The sequence below is a fragment of the Postia placenta genome (assembly GCF_002117355.1).
Source record: "Postia placenta MAD-698-R-SB12 unplaced genomic scaffold POSPLAscaffold_19, whole genome shotgun sequence".
In the NCBI taxonomy this organism is placed as follows: Eukaryota; Fungi; Basidiomycota; class Agaricomycetes; order Polyporales; family Adustoporiaceae; genus Rhodonia; species Rhodonia placenta.
In genome coordinates this window covers 429,307-445,287 of record NW_020169850.1, presented here as the reverse complement: position 1 = coordinate 445,287, position 15,981 = coordinate 429,307, and the positions used below count along the sequence as shown (strand labels likewise).

At 57.8% G+C, this 15,981-nt stretch overlaps 5 protein-coding genes across 5 annotated transcripts; 4 read left to right on the top strand and 1 right to left on the bottom strand.

Moving 5' to 3' along the window:
- Window positions 1–442: 442 nt before the first annotated feature.
- POSPLADRAFT_1050237 (hypothetical protein) lies at window positions 443–2,394 on the bottom strand (the record flags this gene model as incomplete). The annotated part of the gene is made up of 11 exons (XM_024479942.1): window positions 443–458; window positions 486–923; window positions 979–1,017; window positions 1,077–1,586; window positions 1,638–1,679; window positions 1,739–1,757; window positions 1,812–1,832; window positions 1,886–2,007; window positions 2,063–2,094; window positions 2,145–2,275; window positions 2,328–2,394. 11 exons carry the CDS (start codon window positions 2,392–2,394, stop codon window positions 443–445), a joined length of 1,437 nt encoding a protein of 478 aa, XP_024333989.1.
- Window positions 2,395–2,971: 577 nt separating this feature from the next.
- On the top strand, window positions 2,972–4,876 carry POSPLADRAFT_1061894 (hypothetical protein; the record flags this gene model as incomplete). Its single annotated transcript, XM_024481453.1, has 4 exons — window positions 2,972–3,168; window positions 3,219–3,485; window positions 3,538–3,636; window positions 3,697–4,876. 4 exons carry the CDS (start codon window positions 2,972–2,974, stop codon window positions 4,874–4,876), a joined length of 1,743 nt encoding a protein of 580 aa, XP_024333988.1.
- A 3,548-nt stretch (window positions 4,877–8,424) lies between these two features.
- Window positions 8,425–10,166, top strand: POSPLADRAFT_1041734 (hypothetical protein). Its single transcript, XM_024477965.1, has 10 exons — window positions 8,425–8,441; window positions 8,490–8,623; window positions 8,680–8,853; window positions 8,940–9,045; window positions 9,105–9,219; window positions 9,280–9,518; window positions 9,574–9,685; window positions 9,738–9,810; window positions 9,876–9,934; window positions 10,008–10,166. Exons 2-10 carry the CDS (start codon window positions 8,510–8,512, stop codon window positions 10,033–10,035), a joined length of 1,020 nt encoding a protein of 339 aa, XP_024333987.1. The 5' UTR covers window positions 8,425–8,441; window positions 8,490–8,509; the 3' UTR covers window positions 10,036–10,166.
- A 916-nt stretch (window positions 10,167–11,082) lies between these two features.
- Window positions 11,083–14,440, top strand: POSPLADRAFT_1061892 (hypothetical protein; the record flags this gene model as incomplete). Its single annotated transcript, XM_024481452.1, has 7 exons — window positions 11,083–11,589; window positions 11,639–11,808; window positions 11,910–12,474; window positions 12,526–12,555; window positions 12,958–13,175; window positions 14,003–14,132; window positions 14,201–14,440. 7 exons carry the CDS (start codon window positions 11,083–11,085, stop codon window positions 14,438–14,440), a joined length of 1,860 nt encoding a protein of 619 aa, XP_024333986.1.
- A 235-nt stretch (window positions 14,441–14,675) lies between these two features.
- On the top strand, window positions 14,676–15,690 carry POSPLADRAFT_1061891 (hypothetical protein; the record flags this gene model as incomplete). The annotated part of the gene is made up of 3 exons (XM_024481451.1): window positions 14,676–14,872; window positions 14,922–14,990; window positions 15,051–15,690. The coding sequence occupies 3 exons, from the start codon at window positions 14,676–14,678 to the stop codon at window positions 15,688–15,690; spliced, it is 906 nt and encodes a 301-aa protein (XP_024333985.1).
- Window positions 15,691–15,981: the final 291 nt, after the last annotated feature.

Here is a 15,981-nt window from a genome sequence, read left to right as displayed (position 1 = left end):
TCTTGACAGCCTTCATCCGCTCTGTTTTGGTACTCATTATGCAGCGTGAGCTGCTCCGCTTCTTGTACCATGCTTGTTGTACGTGCCTCTCCTATCTTATTACATGGGACGTTCTATTTTCGGGTTTCTCCGTCCGTTCCCCTTCGCGCGTCGTGGCGCTCCTTGCTTGGCCGTCACATACGTGGCCATCGATACTTACCATCCCGCTTACGCTTACCTGCTGTGTTGGTCTACGACGCGCAGACGCATTTTAAATACATTACGTGTACAGTTAGCCTTGTGATTTCAATCTTCTCTCGCCGGGATTCTCGCGTTAGCTTGCATCAGACACGTTCCTTACACCCTAATACCCTGCATGTCCTCAGTACCCTACAATATTTCCTAGACGCATACCAAACTCTCAACCTTCTCAGCCACAGCCAATGTCCAGTACTCGTGGTCTCTAAGCTCCACATTCGCTGGTAATCTGCGCCTCCTTGCGAGACATGAGCAAGTGGTCTTTGTCGACGCGAACTTCTGGCGTGGTGAACTGGACGTCGACGATGTATGAGCCGAGCGCAAGCTCGTTGTCATCCACTTCCACTCTTGTCTTGTTGGTGAATGCCTCCAGTACTTCGCGATCCTTGAGCCATGTGATGGTGTAGCTCTCGTCGCCATCGATACCCTCTTCTCTGAACTGCGCCAGGGGCACTAAGTCGACTTCGAGTGTTCTCTTCCATTTCTTCGCATCTGGAGCGGGGCTGGGCGTGTCGCTTGTCGTCTCTACACAGCCCACACGAAAGCTATCGATGAGGTCGACGCGACGCAACAGTGAAAGCCAGAGACCCTCTAGGCAGACTTTGCAGAAGTTGGGAGTTGTCACAATGCGCATGAGACAGTCCTCGTTGGTGGGACGATACGATGTTTGGTTCTTGTTCGAGAATCTACTCGTTTGGTCAATCACAATCCATATGGGTACGAATCAAGCGCCCAACGTACGTTGGAAACACGCCGTAATGACCAGGAGTTGATACAAATCTGTGATCACCGTCAATATCAACCGATGATCACTACAAAAAATGGAGGCGGCAACTCACTCGCCCTCATCGCCGAATTCCAGTATCTCCGCGCTACACAGCTGCGCGATGCCCTCCCGCTTGCCATTCAACAGCGTGAATGTGAGCGCGTGCTCTCCTTCGCTTAGGCTGTTCCCCCGGTGGATGTCATAATGCCATCGATCAACGCCGATGTCTGGTCGCGGCGCCCACGGTAGCGTCTCGCCGTCCAGCTGTGCGTTCAGGTCCGATTGCGCGGGGAGGCCGGAGAGTGAGAAGCGCACGAGGTGTCGCGCGTACGTGCCCGATGAGTTGAAGCGAACAGACCACGATGCCGTCGTGTTGAGCATCGTCCACGCATATGCTTGCAGAGGCATCGCTGAGCGCTCGACGCGCGCGCCTGAAACTGTGTGTCCGGAATGGGGGCCGGGTGTAAACCAGTGGGACCAAGGAATAGGCGTGGACAGCGTGTTGGCAGCGTTCACGCCAAAGTAGGCATAACCGCCGTCGTATTCTTCGCCGATTTCAATGATAGAATGTCCGAGCTCATGTCTTAGGATAAAATTGGACTCAGTCGTGAGCGAGACTGGTGGCATCACTGACCGTAACACGAGTGCACCATTGGCGAGTGAAGGTGTGATAACACTGCCATATTTTGGAGCTCAGAGCCGGCCTCTCGCTTTATGTACGGTGTAAAGACCTACGTGAATTCTCCACCCAGTCCTAGTCAGGAGCCCGGGTTTAGCTAAGTTGAGATCTTGGAGACGAAACGCGTACCACCATAGAGCGGGTCGTTTCCTGATGTTTCCGTGTTAGTATTACGTCTATTCGCGCAGGCTGCTGTCATCTACCCATCAAGATTGGATAGTCGCACTTATCTCCCAGCGATAGGCACGCTGCCCTCGCAACCTCTGGCTTACTGTAGTAGACGCCGCGCAGCTCCGTCCCATCGCGAAAGAGACCAAATGGTGTGCTATCAAACAATCCGAGGTGAATATGATATTATCAGACATATGCAGATTGGTTACTCCTTGGGTTTCCCCCCGCTTCCGATTCCGCTCTGAGAATAGTTGAAATGCTACAAATTAAAGATACGGGGGATATATTTACTTCATTGCTGGGCACAAATGCAGCCCAGAAGTTGAGAAGGGGTTTGACCGTGTTGAAGGTCTGGTTCCCTGAAATGTCCAACGCCAAACGGTTGGCATCTGAAATAAACTTGTCTCTTTCATTGGCAGTATCTGTTTATAGTCAATGATCGTACTTCCGGGGACAGTCCAATGAATCACACACATCCATCTGAAAAGAATACGAGATCCACTCGATTGTCTGAGTGTCCTGAGCCAATAAGCGGCTGCATTTCGAGCGTCGGAGGTACAACCCTCCGGGTAAAGAGATCCGTGGTCGGCTCAGAGAGCACTTGTTGGTCTGCTTCCACGGACGGCGCAATGAGTGGAATATTGTCGTCTATGAAGATAGGGAAGTCCCAGGCCCCGTGCTCTCCGCACAGAGAGTGCAGCTGTTCCCAGAGCCTCTCAGGATACTGATTAATAAATCGGAGGCGCTCTTCTCTCGTCTCGGCCAGGTGAGAGCGCGATCCGGACACACTATACCTAGCTTTGCCTCTGAGCTCCCCTCGCAGCGATGCAAAGGTACATTCGGCGGTGTCCCAGTCGCGATAGACAAGCAATTCCAGTGAATCTCCACTAACAAGCCCTTGAGTAACACCATAGAGTGATGCCGCTAGCAAAGTTATAGAAAGCCTCATCGTAGCGCGTTAGAGCTTCGCGTCGACCTCGTCAATTGGCGCGCTGCGCGCTGACGGCATCACGTGCACCGTATTTTTCACTTCCATTATTCGATCACTGCTATTTCCCTTCTTTTTGGACTGATACATTCGCTGCTTGCTTTTCTTCGACGACTTCAGGGTCACTAGGATGGCAAAGGATCTCATCGGCGAACATGTTTCTGAGAGGCAATGCAAGCTTGCTGTAAACGCACTGCTTGAGCATGTCCGAAAAATCGAGGAGAAGAAAGCTGAAAAGGAGCTCCTTCCAGGCAAGGAGCAGAATGTCTGGTTCGTGGTCACTGTGAAGCAGATGCACCCAGAGAAGAAGCCGAAGCCTTACAAAATGTAAGTCTTTGGTTTAGAATCATGTATTAGATTTCGTTGACATAGTGCAGACCCATTGCGCACCCTCTCGTCGATCCTCGCACGTCATCAGTCTGCCTCATCACGAAGGACCCACAGCGGGAGTACAAGGATCTCCTTGAGTCACATGGCATTCGCTTCATCTCGCGAGTTGTCGGCATTACGAAGCTGAAGGGGAAATTCAAGCCGTTCGAGGCTCGGAGACTGCTTCTGAAGGAGAATGGCTTGTTCCTTGCCGACGAACGAGTCATACCATTACTCCCGGGCTTACTTGGCAAAAAGTTCTTCGAGGCTAAGAAGTAGGTGCGACTGCAAGAGCCGCTGTTATTATTACTGAGATTGCTTGCACAGGCAGCCAATTCCCGTTTCCCTGACCAAGAAAGATCTCAAGGGCGAGCTTGAGCGCGCTATCTCATCTACCTATTTCCACCAAAACCAGGGGACATGCACGTGCGTACTATGTCCCATATCCTTCATTAATCGAGGTTCTAAAAGATCATAACCCTCTAGCTCTGTCAAGATTGGCGCCCTATCTCAGACTCCTGCACAGATTCTCGACAACCTTAAGATGGCACTCCCAGCCATCGTCAAGAATATCAAGGGCGAATGGGATAACATCCAAAGCATACATATCAAAACAAATTCATCCGCGAGTTTGCCCATATGGAGCTGCAACTTGGGCGATGAGGAGGGTGCCCGGTGGGACGGCCTGACTGCGCGGGAGTCTGCGGGCGAGGACAGCGGGGATGAGACCGAGAGTGAAGAGAAAGAGGAGGCCGCGGAGTCGACCAAAAAATCATCCGCTGCATCAAAGAAGACGAGCGTGGTGGTTGATGTCGTCGAGTCGTCGCAGGAGAAGAGCAAGGGGAAGAAGCGCGCGGCCGAGGACGACACCACCAAGCCTCAAAAGAAAATAAAAGCGTCACCGGCGCAGGAAACCCCTATCAAGTCAAAGAAAGCCACCCCCGCTGCAAAAAGCATCAGCAGTAAGCTCGCCGCGCCGAACGCGGTGGCGTCGGACGTCCCGTCAAAGAAATTGAAGAAGGGTAAAGCGGAAGGAGAAGCCAAGAAGACCGAGTCGTCCGCGACGCCTGCGGCCAGCACGTCAGCGCAGGCACACGCAGCACCCGCACCCGCAGGCGATGGAGGCGCGCCTAAGAAGAAGTCCAAGGGCAAGTCTGTGGCTGATACAGGCGTGTCGTCACAGCCTGTTGTCGAGTCTACAGCGCTCGCAGATGACAGATCAGCGGCGGAGCCCCGCGACCCTGCTACGCCCGCGGCTGCGCGGAAGAAGAAAGCGCGCGCGTCGGCGGTCGACTTCTTCGAGGACGGCCCTGCGCCGCCGCCCAACACGCCGGCCGATGCAAGTGCGGCGAAAAAGAAGAAGGCGAAGACGGTCGAGGTGACACCACTTAGCAAGGCTATTGCGCAGCTCGCGGACGAGGGGAGTGCTGCACCCGAGACGCCGCTCCCGAAGATCAGGAAACGGAAGGGGGATGCCGCGTCTGCCGCTCACGCTGACAAAGGCACCCCTACGTCGGCGTCGGCGGAGACGGGTGGATTATCAATGGACGACTTGAAGAAGAAGCGCGCACTGTCGGGGACGGAGAAGAAAAAGGGAAAGGTCGTGAACAGCTCGCCCGCTGCCAAGAGTGCGAAGAGCGCGATTGTTGGCAAGAAGCGGCTCTAAGTCGCATCTTTATTCATATTTGTCTTCGCATGTTATCTGATGCTCTATAGTCTCATGTTGGATTGTCAGCTTCTGTATGAGACAGTGCTCACCAAATGTGATCAGACTCCGGGATACCAAGCTACGGCCGAATAAACCAGCTACACATATACGAACACGAGGCAGGTGTAGTAAGGAATCAGAGTTATGCCATGTCGTTCCTAAAAGCTAGGACGATAGTATTCCTCATTGCAAACTCTTGTCATCTCGCGACAGTTGTGGCGCGTCCTCGGTATAGGCTCGTAGAATCCTTCAGGGAATGGCTCCTGCCCCATCGCCGTGGTCTCTATCCTTCAGGCTCCATTTCACAATACAGCCTGCCTAAGTTGGAGTGCGAGCAGTAAGATCGAAAAGGGACGAGAGTGGCAGTGCGCCCACCGCGGCTGTGGTGACACATACAGGACTCGCATGCCTGGTAACTATCATCATTACACTCATCGTAACGTTCGTGGTCCCTTGTCAGACGGACATTGCAGGCGGTGCAGTAGCCTTTTCACGGGAGTCCCGTCTTGCGCTTAGTGGCCATCTGCTCATTGCTAATGAGCAGCTTTTGCTGGATCTTACAGCTCTGGCAGGTGACCCTTCAGACGAACACACTGTCAATCGCTGACCGCGCTAACGGCTCCAATGGTGAGCGGTTCTGTATGCAGGGCAGACCTTGATGGAATCGGCCCTTCGAACAGACTTGGCAGAACATGGCGAAATGACGCAACGAAGTGGTGAAAGTGAAGAAAAGGGTGAGCGGAATTGCATATAGACGCGTTGAACGCGTGTCACTGTGACTGCTCGCCACGTGCTGTGACTATGCGCGATGTTGGTCACACTTACACTGCGATCAGCTTGCGGGCATCAGACAATCAAGCAACATTGACGAGAGCAGAGTGAAATTGGAGAATCGAAGTAACAGGCACTGCTGTATGTAGAGGGGAAGGAGTACGTCGGGAAAGTATGACTATAGAGGTTCTACTATCACTACAACTATCGTAACATACATTGTTCGGAGAAGCTACAAGTCAAGATGGGTCCGAAGCACAAGGCGAATAAATTAGTCAGAAAACATTACGACCGTGCAGAACCCCAGTTCTTTGGTTTGCGCTCCGCGCAATCAGATGTGTCTGTCAGGTCCTAGGCCTGGCTGAGCAACCCTCGGCGCCGAGTAACGGATAAACGGCGAGATGCAGTGCTTGATGGCGAGAATGATCGCAGGCGGCGAGGCTTGACAGGCACGCACGGTGGAGATATGATACGAACATGGTAGAGAAGGTGGAAAGACAAATGTTTGCTGGCGACGGATGATGCTGGGTGACAACGTCTCAGGCTTTCCGACAACCAGCGCTGCATTTGGAAATGGGGCATACCATATATAGTTTCCGGAACATAGAGGCTTGGAGAGGGGATCGGGATAGGCACCCGTTCAGAAGAACACGGGTCCGTTCGCGCTCGCGGCCGCACGGATCGCGTCTTGAGATGAAGAAGTGGTCTGAGGGGGCTTCGTCTGCGAAGTGGGTTTGCTGGCGAATGGTGCGCGGCGATGAGTGCGCGCGGAGACGGCGACAGAGACGGCAATGGGTGCTACACGGGCGGCCATGTCTTGCAGTATTATGCAGATATTAGAGGATGAGGATGAAGTAGAGGTCTAAAGACGACTTGTCGAGTGAGAACGAGGAATGCGTGGGCTTCTATGCAGGTGGTGTTGTTTCCAGCAGGAGCACGAAATGTGTTTTATACATTCCGCGGGCAGCACAGCAGTACCGCATCTCGCCGGGAGGCACAGTAGCATGGGAGTCAGTGCAATCGAGAGATCAAATGAAGATTGAGACATAATGACTCCGGCCGGTTTGGGTCCTGATCGGCATTGGAAATATGACACATTGAGACCGCAAGGGGACGGCTGCACAGTGCCTTGCAGACGACGCCCTGGATGCAATTATGCGCAAAGTCCGTCGATTGAGGTGGAAGCATACTGTATCGGGCTGTGAGATCACGGGCGGCAATCTCTGGGACACACGGGAGCGCATGATCTAAGACGCGCGTTGACTCGCTGAGGACAAGGTGGTGTATGGGACGCAAGGAGTGGCTGAGTGGCAGGGCGGGCGACAGGGGACCGCAGATCGATGATGACTCGGTGGGCAAGTGGCATTTCGTGTCCCGGCCAGGTACGCCTCTGCCTGACAGATGTATTCACATACTGCACTTCGCCGTCCTTGCACGGACACGAGGCATCAAGACGGTGTACCTGCGGAAAGACAACAAAGAATCATTATCAATCCGCTTGGTCCACGGGAGCTGACTACGGCGCTCGGGTGCTTGGTCCACGCGAGTTGCTTCTTGGGTATTATCACCTGAAAGAATCCGTAAACAACCGCCAAGCGCCCATCAGGAACCGGACCCTGCAACAACCATGGCCATGGTGATGTAGTATGGTAGCTTGAGTGGTCACAATAGGTCAGATCGTTACATAGCCAAAACCCTGAAACGATCAAGCCTGCTCACCGCGATCACCATCACGAGAAGCTGGGCTGGGCTGAGGTGAGAAGATATACAAATTGCGGTTTCATGCGCGGGCGGTGGCCGCGCAACACACTTTCATCCATGGAACAACTTGGTCAGCGAAAACAAGGCGAAGACCTGCATTTTCCAATGTTGCAGCGCACATCGTACGGTGCCGGTCGTCAAGAGTCGGCTGTCGCCATTCGCCATCGGATGAACGCAACTTGGAGTGGACCTCCGCACCGCCACCATCCACATGCGCATGTGCAGAATCCACGACAGCATGCACCACGTCTGGACATAACGGCCACGTTGTGCGAGACGAGACACAATCCGGGAGCGCCCTGCGAGATCTGTTTCTTGATGATCGAGAGCGCTGAGCGGTCACAGCCAAACGCGGCAGCCAGCTTCGCCGACAATTAGACAGCTGTAACACAAACACGGCAGTGTTTGAGGACTTCCATTGGCGGCTTGAAGGGTTCATCTCGCGATGAAAGTGAATCTGCCGGAGATGCGTGTCTGAGACTGGGCCAGATCTCATGTATATCAGGTGTGTCTCCCGCGAGTGCACAGCAAAGACGGCGCCCAGAGATAACGGAACCGCAGGATCTTGAGAGTGGCTTCGATGAGATGCATGTGCTGTGCGCCGCCGCCATCCTACAGTCTATGTCTGTCCAGCACCCACGGACCTAACTATGGATCACCCGAGGACCTCGGAAGACGGGTTGATTCGGGCAGGACCGGCTGTTCGTTGTTATATGCACCTGGCAATCTCGGTTGGATATCCTTCAGCTCGTATTGAACAGACAGCTATAGCAGAGACGAGACGCGTTCAGAACGAGACAGTGCGAACTAGTGGTAATTCAAGTCTCAATAACTACTTAACTTTCCTTTTTGAAGCTGAAATCGGATAACTACCGATCTGGCATTCGATGACGCAAAGACGCCAGTCCGGGTGTGGTACTTGCGCAGGAAGCTCTACCGTTCTAAACCCAATCACCCATTGAACCCAGTTTATCGAGGACCTTCTATCCCGGTGATGGTATTTCCAGTGTCGTTTCCACATCTACTTATTAGAGAGTAGAGGCCCGCCGCACAACAGACATGGCAGAGCAGATGCACGCAGTGCTCATCAAAGATGAAAAGGGGCCAATTGAAAACCTCTATCTCGGTAAGACCGCAAAGCCTGTGCCAGGAGCGGGCCAAGTACTGGTGAAGGTGCGGTTTCACGGCGCTGTGTTGTTTCAGCCTGACTGCTGAACTGTCGCAAGTAGGTCAAGGCGTTCGGCCTCAATCGGATGGACATCCTGCAGCGCGAGGGGCACTACCCTCTTCCCCCCGGCGCGCCCACCATCCTCGGCGTCGAGTTCTCCGGGCACATCGTAGCCCTTGGGCAGGGTGTCGCCGGTTGGAAAGAGGGGGACGAAGTCATTGGACTCGCGTCCGGGGTGCGTCTCGCATCGATCACTGATTCGTGATGCGTGATACAGTATCGCTGCGTGTGAGATCCCACTGACGTCCTGCCGCCATACAGGGCGCCTACGCGGAGTTCATCATTGTCCTGCAGACGCACGTCCTCAGGAAGCCCACCCATCTGTCCTGGACGGAAGCGGCCGGAATCCCTGAGAACTTCCTCACAGGCATGGTCAAGCCTGGCCAGTCTCGCGGCTTGTCCCCGCTGATGTGTTTCTACGGCCAGCGTTCCAGGCGCTCATTGTGATTGCTGAGGCGAACAAGGGCGACAATGTCCTCATTCACGCAGGCGCCTCCGGTGTCGGAGTTGCTGCTATCCAGCTGGCGCGGCTCTACGGCGCGTGGGTCTTCACTCGTTAGATCTGTGATGCTCGTGCCTGAGACGTGTTGATCTATCACAGGAGGACCGTCACCGCGACGGCTTCAACTGCCGACAAGCTAGATTGGCTCAAGTCAATTCCCAGCGGCGCGACTCACGTCGTGAATTACAAGACCCAGAACTTTGCAGAGGAGGTCAAGAAAATGACCAATGGCAACGGCGTGGACATCATCATTGACTTCGTTGGCCAAAGCCACTGGCAAAAGAACATCGATGCCCTTGCAAGGGATGGCAGGATGACAATGCTTGGACTGCTTAGTGGTCAGTCAATCGCCCTGACCTCAACTGAATGAGACGCCACATCAGATCATAACAGGTGGTAAAGTCGACTCGTTCAATCTGGGTCCACTCCTGTACAAGCGTCTCCGCATCGAGGGCTCCACGCTTCGTTCCCGCTCGCCCGAATATACTGCAGACTTAATCGAGAGGTGAGTACTGCTCTGCTCCATTGAGGCGTAACCCGGTGCCAAGTGGCAACAGATTCCAGCGTGACGCTCTGGGCCACATCACGGGAGCTAACGGGGATGGCGCATTGCGGATCTACATCCACAAGGCACGTCCAATCTCTCGTGCCACTTTCTCTCAACATAAGATGACGCCGTGCCGCTCTGGTTCTAGGTGTACCCCTGGAATGATATACAGGCAGCACACCGTGAGATGGAGGACAACAAGAACAGGTTAGTCCCACGGTTTGTTATCAGCGGGGGCACCGCGTTCAGGGGCTCTGGGCTGACTGAGGTGTCGCTGCAGTGGGAAGATCGTCGCCGAGGTGGTGTAAGATAGGCTTGCACCCGCGACGGACATTGCAAGCATGCGTGGCTGACGGAATGTTAAGTTCGAGCATTGTAAATGTCTGACGGAATGTTGTGAGTGTAGTCGATGCTGGCAAGAGCCCGTGTTATGGAAGCCCACGCATGGGAGGCGAGGCCCGCCCCACAGCACACGACCTGTTCTGGTGTGTCGCAGCGAACACAATCCGGCGGATGGTGAGTGGCGAGGCGAAGGGAACTGCGTCTTGCACGCACCGTTTTTTCGGTATGTTCCGCTCCTGCACTGCTGACCACTCGGACGTGTCCCACCCGACTGCCCCACCAGTCCGCGCGCTAAGCCTTCAATTGCGGGGCCAATAACGGAAGCGGCCCGAGGTTCACGAAGCCCGCAATGGGCGCTTGCAGGCTATCCCTCGTCGTGACGCTGCCTGCGATGCATCGCGCATGGAATGGAAGGCCCCCTTAGCCTGGTTGCCCTCGCAATCTGCTCCGACATGGCGCCGCCCCCTGACAGGTTACGCGCATTGCCCGCTATTCGCGCGCCGCGCTGCGCGCTGTCGGGGATCGACCCTTTGCGCAGGACAAAGTCCGGGGATCTATCGGGATATTCACGCCTTCGCGTCCGCGTATAGGCGACTGTTCGGCCGCGCGTTGTCCTGCTCGTGGGCTGTGAGATAGACTAGCCCGATGGTTCTTCCGATACACCATCGGGCATTCGCCGCACACCGACGCGGGAGAAGCGTCGCGCTCGATGGCGTCGAGGTCTGGGTCTTCTTGCGTCCACTCGAACGCGGGGTGCTGCCACTGCGGGCGGCGGCGAGCCAAGGTTCACGTCCAGGATGTGTGAGTGGGTCCTCGGGGGGAGTGCAGCTGTCTTCTGTGCCAGCGGTGTTGCCCGTGTAGCCGCACTGTCTTGGGTTTCTGACTGCCGATCTACGCGCGTCCATTGGAGACGATGTCAGAGACACGCCCGAATCAAGTGATCCATTTACGAGCTGACCAGCATGGCTGAGTCTGATTGGCAGCGAGGCCACTATAGCTCGTCTCTGCTCGCGATGCATACACAATGCAAGGCTGCTTCGACGTCGAGCGCGGGCCAAGCGTGGGCATCCGTGGATAGGTTGAACACCGTGCAAGCGCCGTCATGTCCAGTCAATGCGCAAATAGACGCGCGGGAGGGCCGATCGTCCCTGATCGTGCATCCTCTCGCCCAGCGTTGTCGTGTCGTCGTCATCCCTCGCGAGCTGAGCCCGCTCCCGTGTGCGTGGCCGTCCCTCTGCGCGCCTGCCCTGCACGCCTGCCTTCCGAGCCTGCCTGCCTCCTCTCTGACATCTGCGACATGCGATCGCTCCCTCGCATCCAAGGCGACGCCTGCTGCACGCAATGGCGCACGCGCGTGCATCCTACCAGCGTCGACAATACGACGACCGGAACCCAGCCTCAGCGTGCCTCGGCGCGCATCAGCGCACACAGACTTGGGCACAACCACGAGCGCGCCGCTGGACAGGGCAGCATCAGACGCAAGACGTGGGATTGCAGGGAACGCGCAGACTTTGAGCAGCGTCGGCCATCGCGACCGCCGCCAGACAGTCTCCGCGCAGACTCGGGCAGATGATCGACCCGCTCAACACACGCACCGCGAGCGCGCCTCCGGAGAAGACACCAGATGTCGAGGCTGCAGACAACGGCAAACGCCTCGTGCAGCGTCAGCCATCGCTCAATGGATCCCGGCCGTGCGTACCATCTTTGTCCCGCGCTGCCTCACTCATCATACCCCTCACGTACGTCGTCCAGCCCTCTGTCATTGACTTCCCGGTCACTATCTACTCACAAATATACGCCGACGTCCCGCACGCTCACAGCTCGACGACCACACATCTAGACGTTTGCCCCCAACCGAGGCTGCGCTCAATCGCCGCCGCCGATATTCCAAACAGCTCGCTACGCCCTCCGCACGCCGCACGCCAGCCTGGAACCGAGACGACGGCCCTCGCCTGCATCAAACCGCTGCCGGTGCTTCAGGGCAACAACGATGGCGCAAATCGTTGGCCGTGGACGATGATTCCCACAACGCCGACGCCGTCAGACTTCCCCGGACGCACAACATCAATACGACAGCGAGGGACGTGGCCCGTGCGCGCCGCTTCCGTCCTGCACCGCCGCCTTACAAGAGACATCCATCGCGCGCCACAATTGCGAGTCGGAACACACACACACACACTGCACGCGCTCTATTAACGGTACCCCGGTCACGATCTGCGCGCAGCTCCCGCTACCTGTCCACTGGCCTTTGCGCCTCACTACGCGCGCAGCCCGGCGACTGCATTCTCTTGCCGCCAGTGCTGCAGAGCGGCGACGAGGACGCGGATGGTCTGCACCGCCGCGCAGCCAGGCGAGACGTGATCCGCACACCGCGAGACGCAAACACCTGCCGATCACACATTGCGGTAAGCTTTTGCACGCCCAAACCGTCGTCCGCCACTCACCAGCCAACGCAGATGCGGACGTGCGACACGACGTTCTGGCCGGTCAGCGGTCCGTTCCCAGGAGAGCGCGCACCATCGCAGTCGTCGATCACCGCCTCGTTGATCCCGTCCCAGTTGCGACGAAGGTCCCTAAGCCCGCGCACGTCACTGACATCATGCCGAAACACGACGACGGCTTACCTGACCAAGCGCGCAGCATAATAGAGCCGGGGCGGGCGAGCAAGACAGCGGGCAAGCAGGACAAAAGATGGAGAGAGCGGAAGCCGAGTCGTAAACCATGCAGCAATCTCTAACGACCCCTGCCTTTTAATCCCTCGCACGCTCTCCCGACCTGTCGCCATTCCCACGACTGCCGCCCGGGCATCTTACCCATGCGCGGCGGCCATTGTCTCGCATCGGCTGCCGCGTCGCTAAGCTGTTGCTCACCCGAACCCATGACGGCAGCCCCCCGCGTCCCCGCCCGCGTACCTGGGCGCGGTCATTCTGCCTGACGCAGACGGACGCCCTCGCCGACGTGCGCACCCGCCACGTCTACCCGCCGCAAGCCCCCACATCGCCCGTCACCCTCATCGCTCCGGTGGCGACGCCCGCGTCGCACGCAGCGTCCCCGCGCGATCGATGCTGCGCCCGCGCGTGCGCATCCTCGCATTTGCGCCATTCGCGTGCGTGCCACCGTGATCCGCGCGACCCCGCGCGCCCTGATCGGCATCTTGGCTCCTCGCGGATGTGCACGACACGCCGTGCCCCTCACGACGCGCGCGCGCGCCGGCCTGCCGTCATCCCGGGATGCCCCCCACGAGCTCCCCGCGCGGGCCGCTGCTGCGCGCGTGCCTCTGCTGGATTCTGGGGGCGGGGAACACCTCGACCACAGGAGGGGCTGACGGTGCCCGTCCGTCAATCAACACCAGCCAGGCGGGAGAGCCCGCACACACCGCCCACGCGTCCGCGACTCGGGCGCGAAACCAAGTGGCTCTGCTCCCACAGCGCCGCGTGATCACAGCGGGCCAGTGAGCCTGGTGCAATCCCCCGGCTTGGCGGTTGCGATGCTGGAACCCGCTGGATGATCGAATGAACCGCCGTCTTACGGCAGAGCGCTGTAATGTCAAACGCGGGCATACGATATCGTCGATCTGCACGGTGAAACCAGCGGGAATTGCCATACGGCGGCGTTTATGATGCATATTCCATTCCGATCGACGTGGTGCGTTCGCGCCGTGGGCAGCGTCGAGGGCGGGACACGCGTTGCGTGCGCAGTCTCCCGGACCCGGTCATGACGCGCTGGCCATGGCATCGCATGCACTCAAGCGTCGCGAGCGCCCGCCGCCGCCGCAGCAGCATTACTACGAATGCGTACAGAAATGTAAGATATATTTCAATTGGCGACACCGAAGCGTGTGGTGCGTAGACGGAGGGCTAAGACTGGCCGCCCACGCCGCCGTCCACCGACGCAGTCCCGCCGACCGCGCGCAGCCCGTGTGGCGCCTTGCAGAGACGTACCGCAGCCCGGAGCGGAGGAGCGGCACACGGCCGCCGTCGCAGACACCATTGAGTTGAGTCGGAGGCTGGGTGCACAGCAGAACACGTCGAGCCGCGCGCTGCAGCACGTCTATTCGAGTGAGGTGAGTGACCACCGGAACACGTCAAATAGCACAAGACTCACTTCAGTCTACCGTCGCGAAGCCATCAGCGTCCGTCTGCATGCCCTGGGTCTGTGCCCGCGCTCTGCACGACGCCTCCCCCGCCATCTTCTGGCCTAATGCGCACGCCGGGCCCACAACCACATAAGCCTCGAGCGACCGTGGGTGGCGTTGCGGATGGAGCGCGCGCGCGCGCACAGTCTCCCGCACTCGGTCAAGACGCGCTGCCCATACCGTCGCGCGCGCCCGCAGCAGCAGCAGCATTACTACAAATGCACATAAAAGTGTAAAATATATTTCGTGTGTGACACTGGAGCGTGCGTGCTTAGACGCAGGGCCAAAACGGACCGCTGTCGTCCACCGACGCGCACCGGCTGACGGCGCACAGCCCGCCCAGAACATCTGTAAGGCGCCCCGCAGGGACGCACAGTAACCCGGAGCGGAGGGGCAGCGCACGGCAGCTGTCGCGAACATCACCCAGTCGAGCCGCTCGTCTCTGCACGCGTCACTGCCCTCGCGTCTGCCATGTCCCGTCTGCCGGCGCGATCGCATGCACCGCCATCCGCCGTCCTATTGGTCGACGATGCGCACGCAGCACTACCACAACCGAGGACCTACCGCCGCGCGCACCCAGACCGCCCCCTTCAAATGCGCCGCATCGGTCGTTCCCCCATAAGCAGCCCCACAGGCATCAAGGCCCGGTCAGCACGTTCACCGTTCAAGTGCGAACAGGCACCGACTTGCTCCCACGTCCAACGCACTCCGCGCCAGCCTATCGCGCAGCGCCATTCACTTGCGGGCGAGCGAAGGTCAGGGCGCGGCAATACGAGGCGACGTCAGGTATGTGCAGCGATGCTCCTCTGCCCGCCCTTAGCAGCGGCAGTGTCCTGTCCCGCACAGGTCGTCCCATGGTCACGCCATCTCCGCGCCCGCACCAGCAGTGTTCGAGTACCACGGCCCGGTCAGCGCATGCTTCGTCGATGTGTGCGCAGATACTCTTGCGCTGCAATCATCGCGGCGGGCGGCGGTCAGCCGTCCTCCGCGGTATCCCAGTGTGCGCCGCGCGACTGCTGCCAATGATCGACCTGCGTGTCCACGCTCGCCCGCGAAGCACGCCCACTTGTTACGGGCACCTCCCGCTACTATCTGTCGTCGGCGGTCCTCCTTGATAGTGACGACAAATGGACGCCCGGCCAGAAGCATGACACCCGTGTCGTCAGTCTCACACCCCCGGTTCATCGAGCCCGCCAAAGCACCAGAACGCACATGTCCGGGCAGCGGCGGCCTGATGGACCGGACGGACCACGATGCCTGTTATGACGGCGTCACTTCTAGTCAACACCGCGTTGGGCAGTCACAGAGTGCCCGGCCGACTCACCTGATTCCGCACATCCTGGCCCTCCCCGCAGTCTGCCCGGCAAGCCTTGCGCACGCAAACATGGTAAGGAGCTCACCGCCGTGCACTGGGCAACTAGGCGGCGCACTCGCGGCACAGGATGTGTTCCGTAGAGATCTAATGACAATGCAATATATTTCTTGATGCGGTCAGTTCACTGCTTGTGCGGTGTCATTGTGCCTGATGTACCGGCTGCACGCCGCCGCATGAGAGGTGCCCGTTGCTGCAGAATCGGAATGGTCAGCGCGCGCCATCAGCAATCAGGAACACATCAAATATGCATCCCATCATGGTTCTCAACGAGGTANAACAACGGGGAACTCACCTGCCCACGACACAAGCAACGCGTCGCTCAAGAGAACTTGCTGAAACTGTGTCGTTACCATCAGGCCCCAACACCTCAGGCGTGCCGTGTGCCTTGAATGTGCCTGTATG

Bases quoted from the DNA above. Each gene is read 5' to 3' on its own strand.
- POSPLADRAFT_1041734 (XM_024477965.1), top strand. From the start codon at position 8,510: ATGGCAGAGCAGATGCACGCAGTGCTCATCAAAGATGAAAAGGGGCCA. The intron at 8,624-8,679 runs GTGCGGTTTCAC...TGTCGCAAGTAG, and splicing joins CGGGCCAAGTACTGGTGAAG to GTCAAGGCGTTCGGCCTCAA. The intron at 9,935-10,007 runs GTTAGTCCCACG...GTGTCGCTGCAG, and splicing joins ATGGAGGACAACAAGAACAG to TGGGAAGATCGTCGCCGAGG.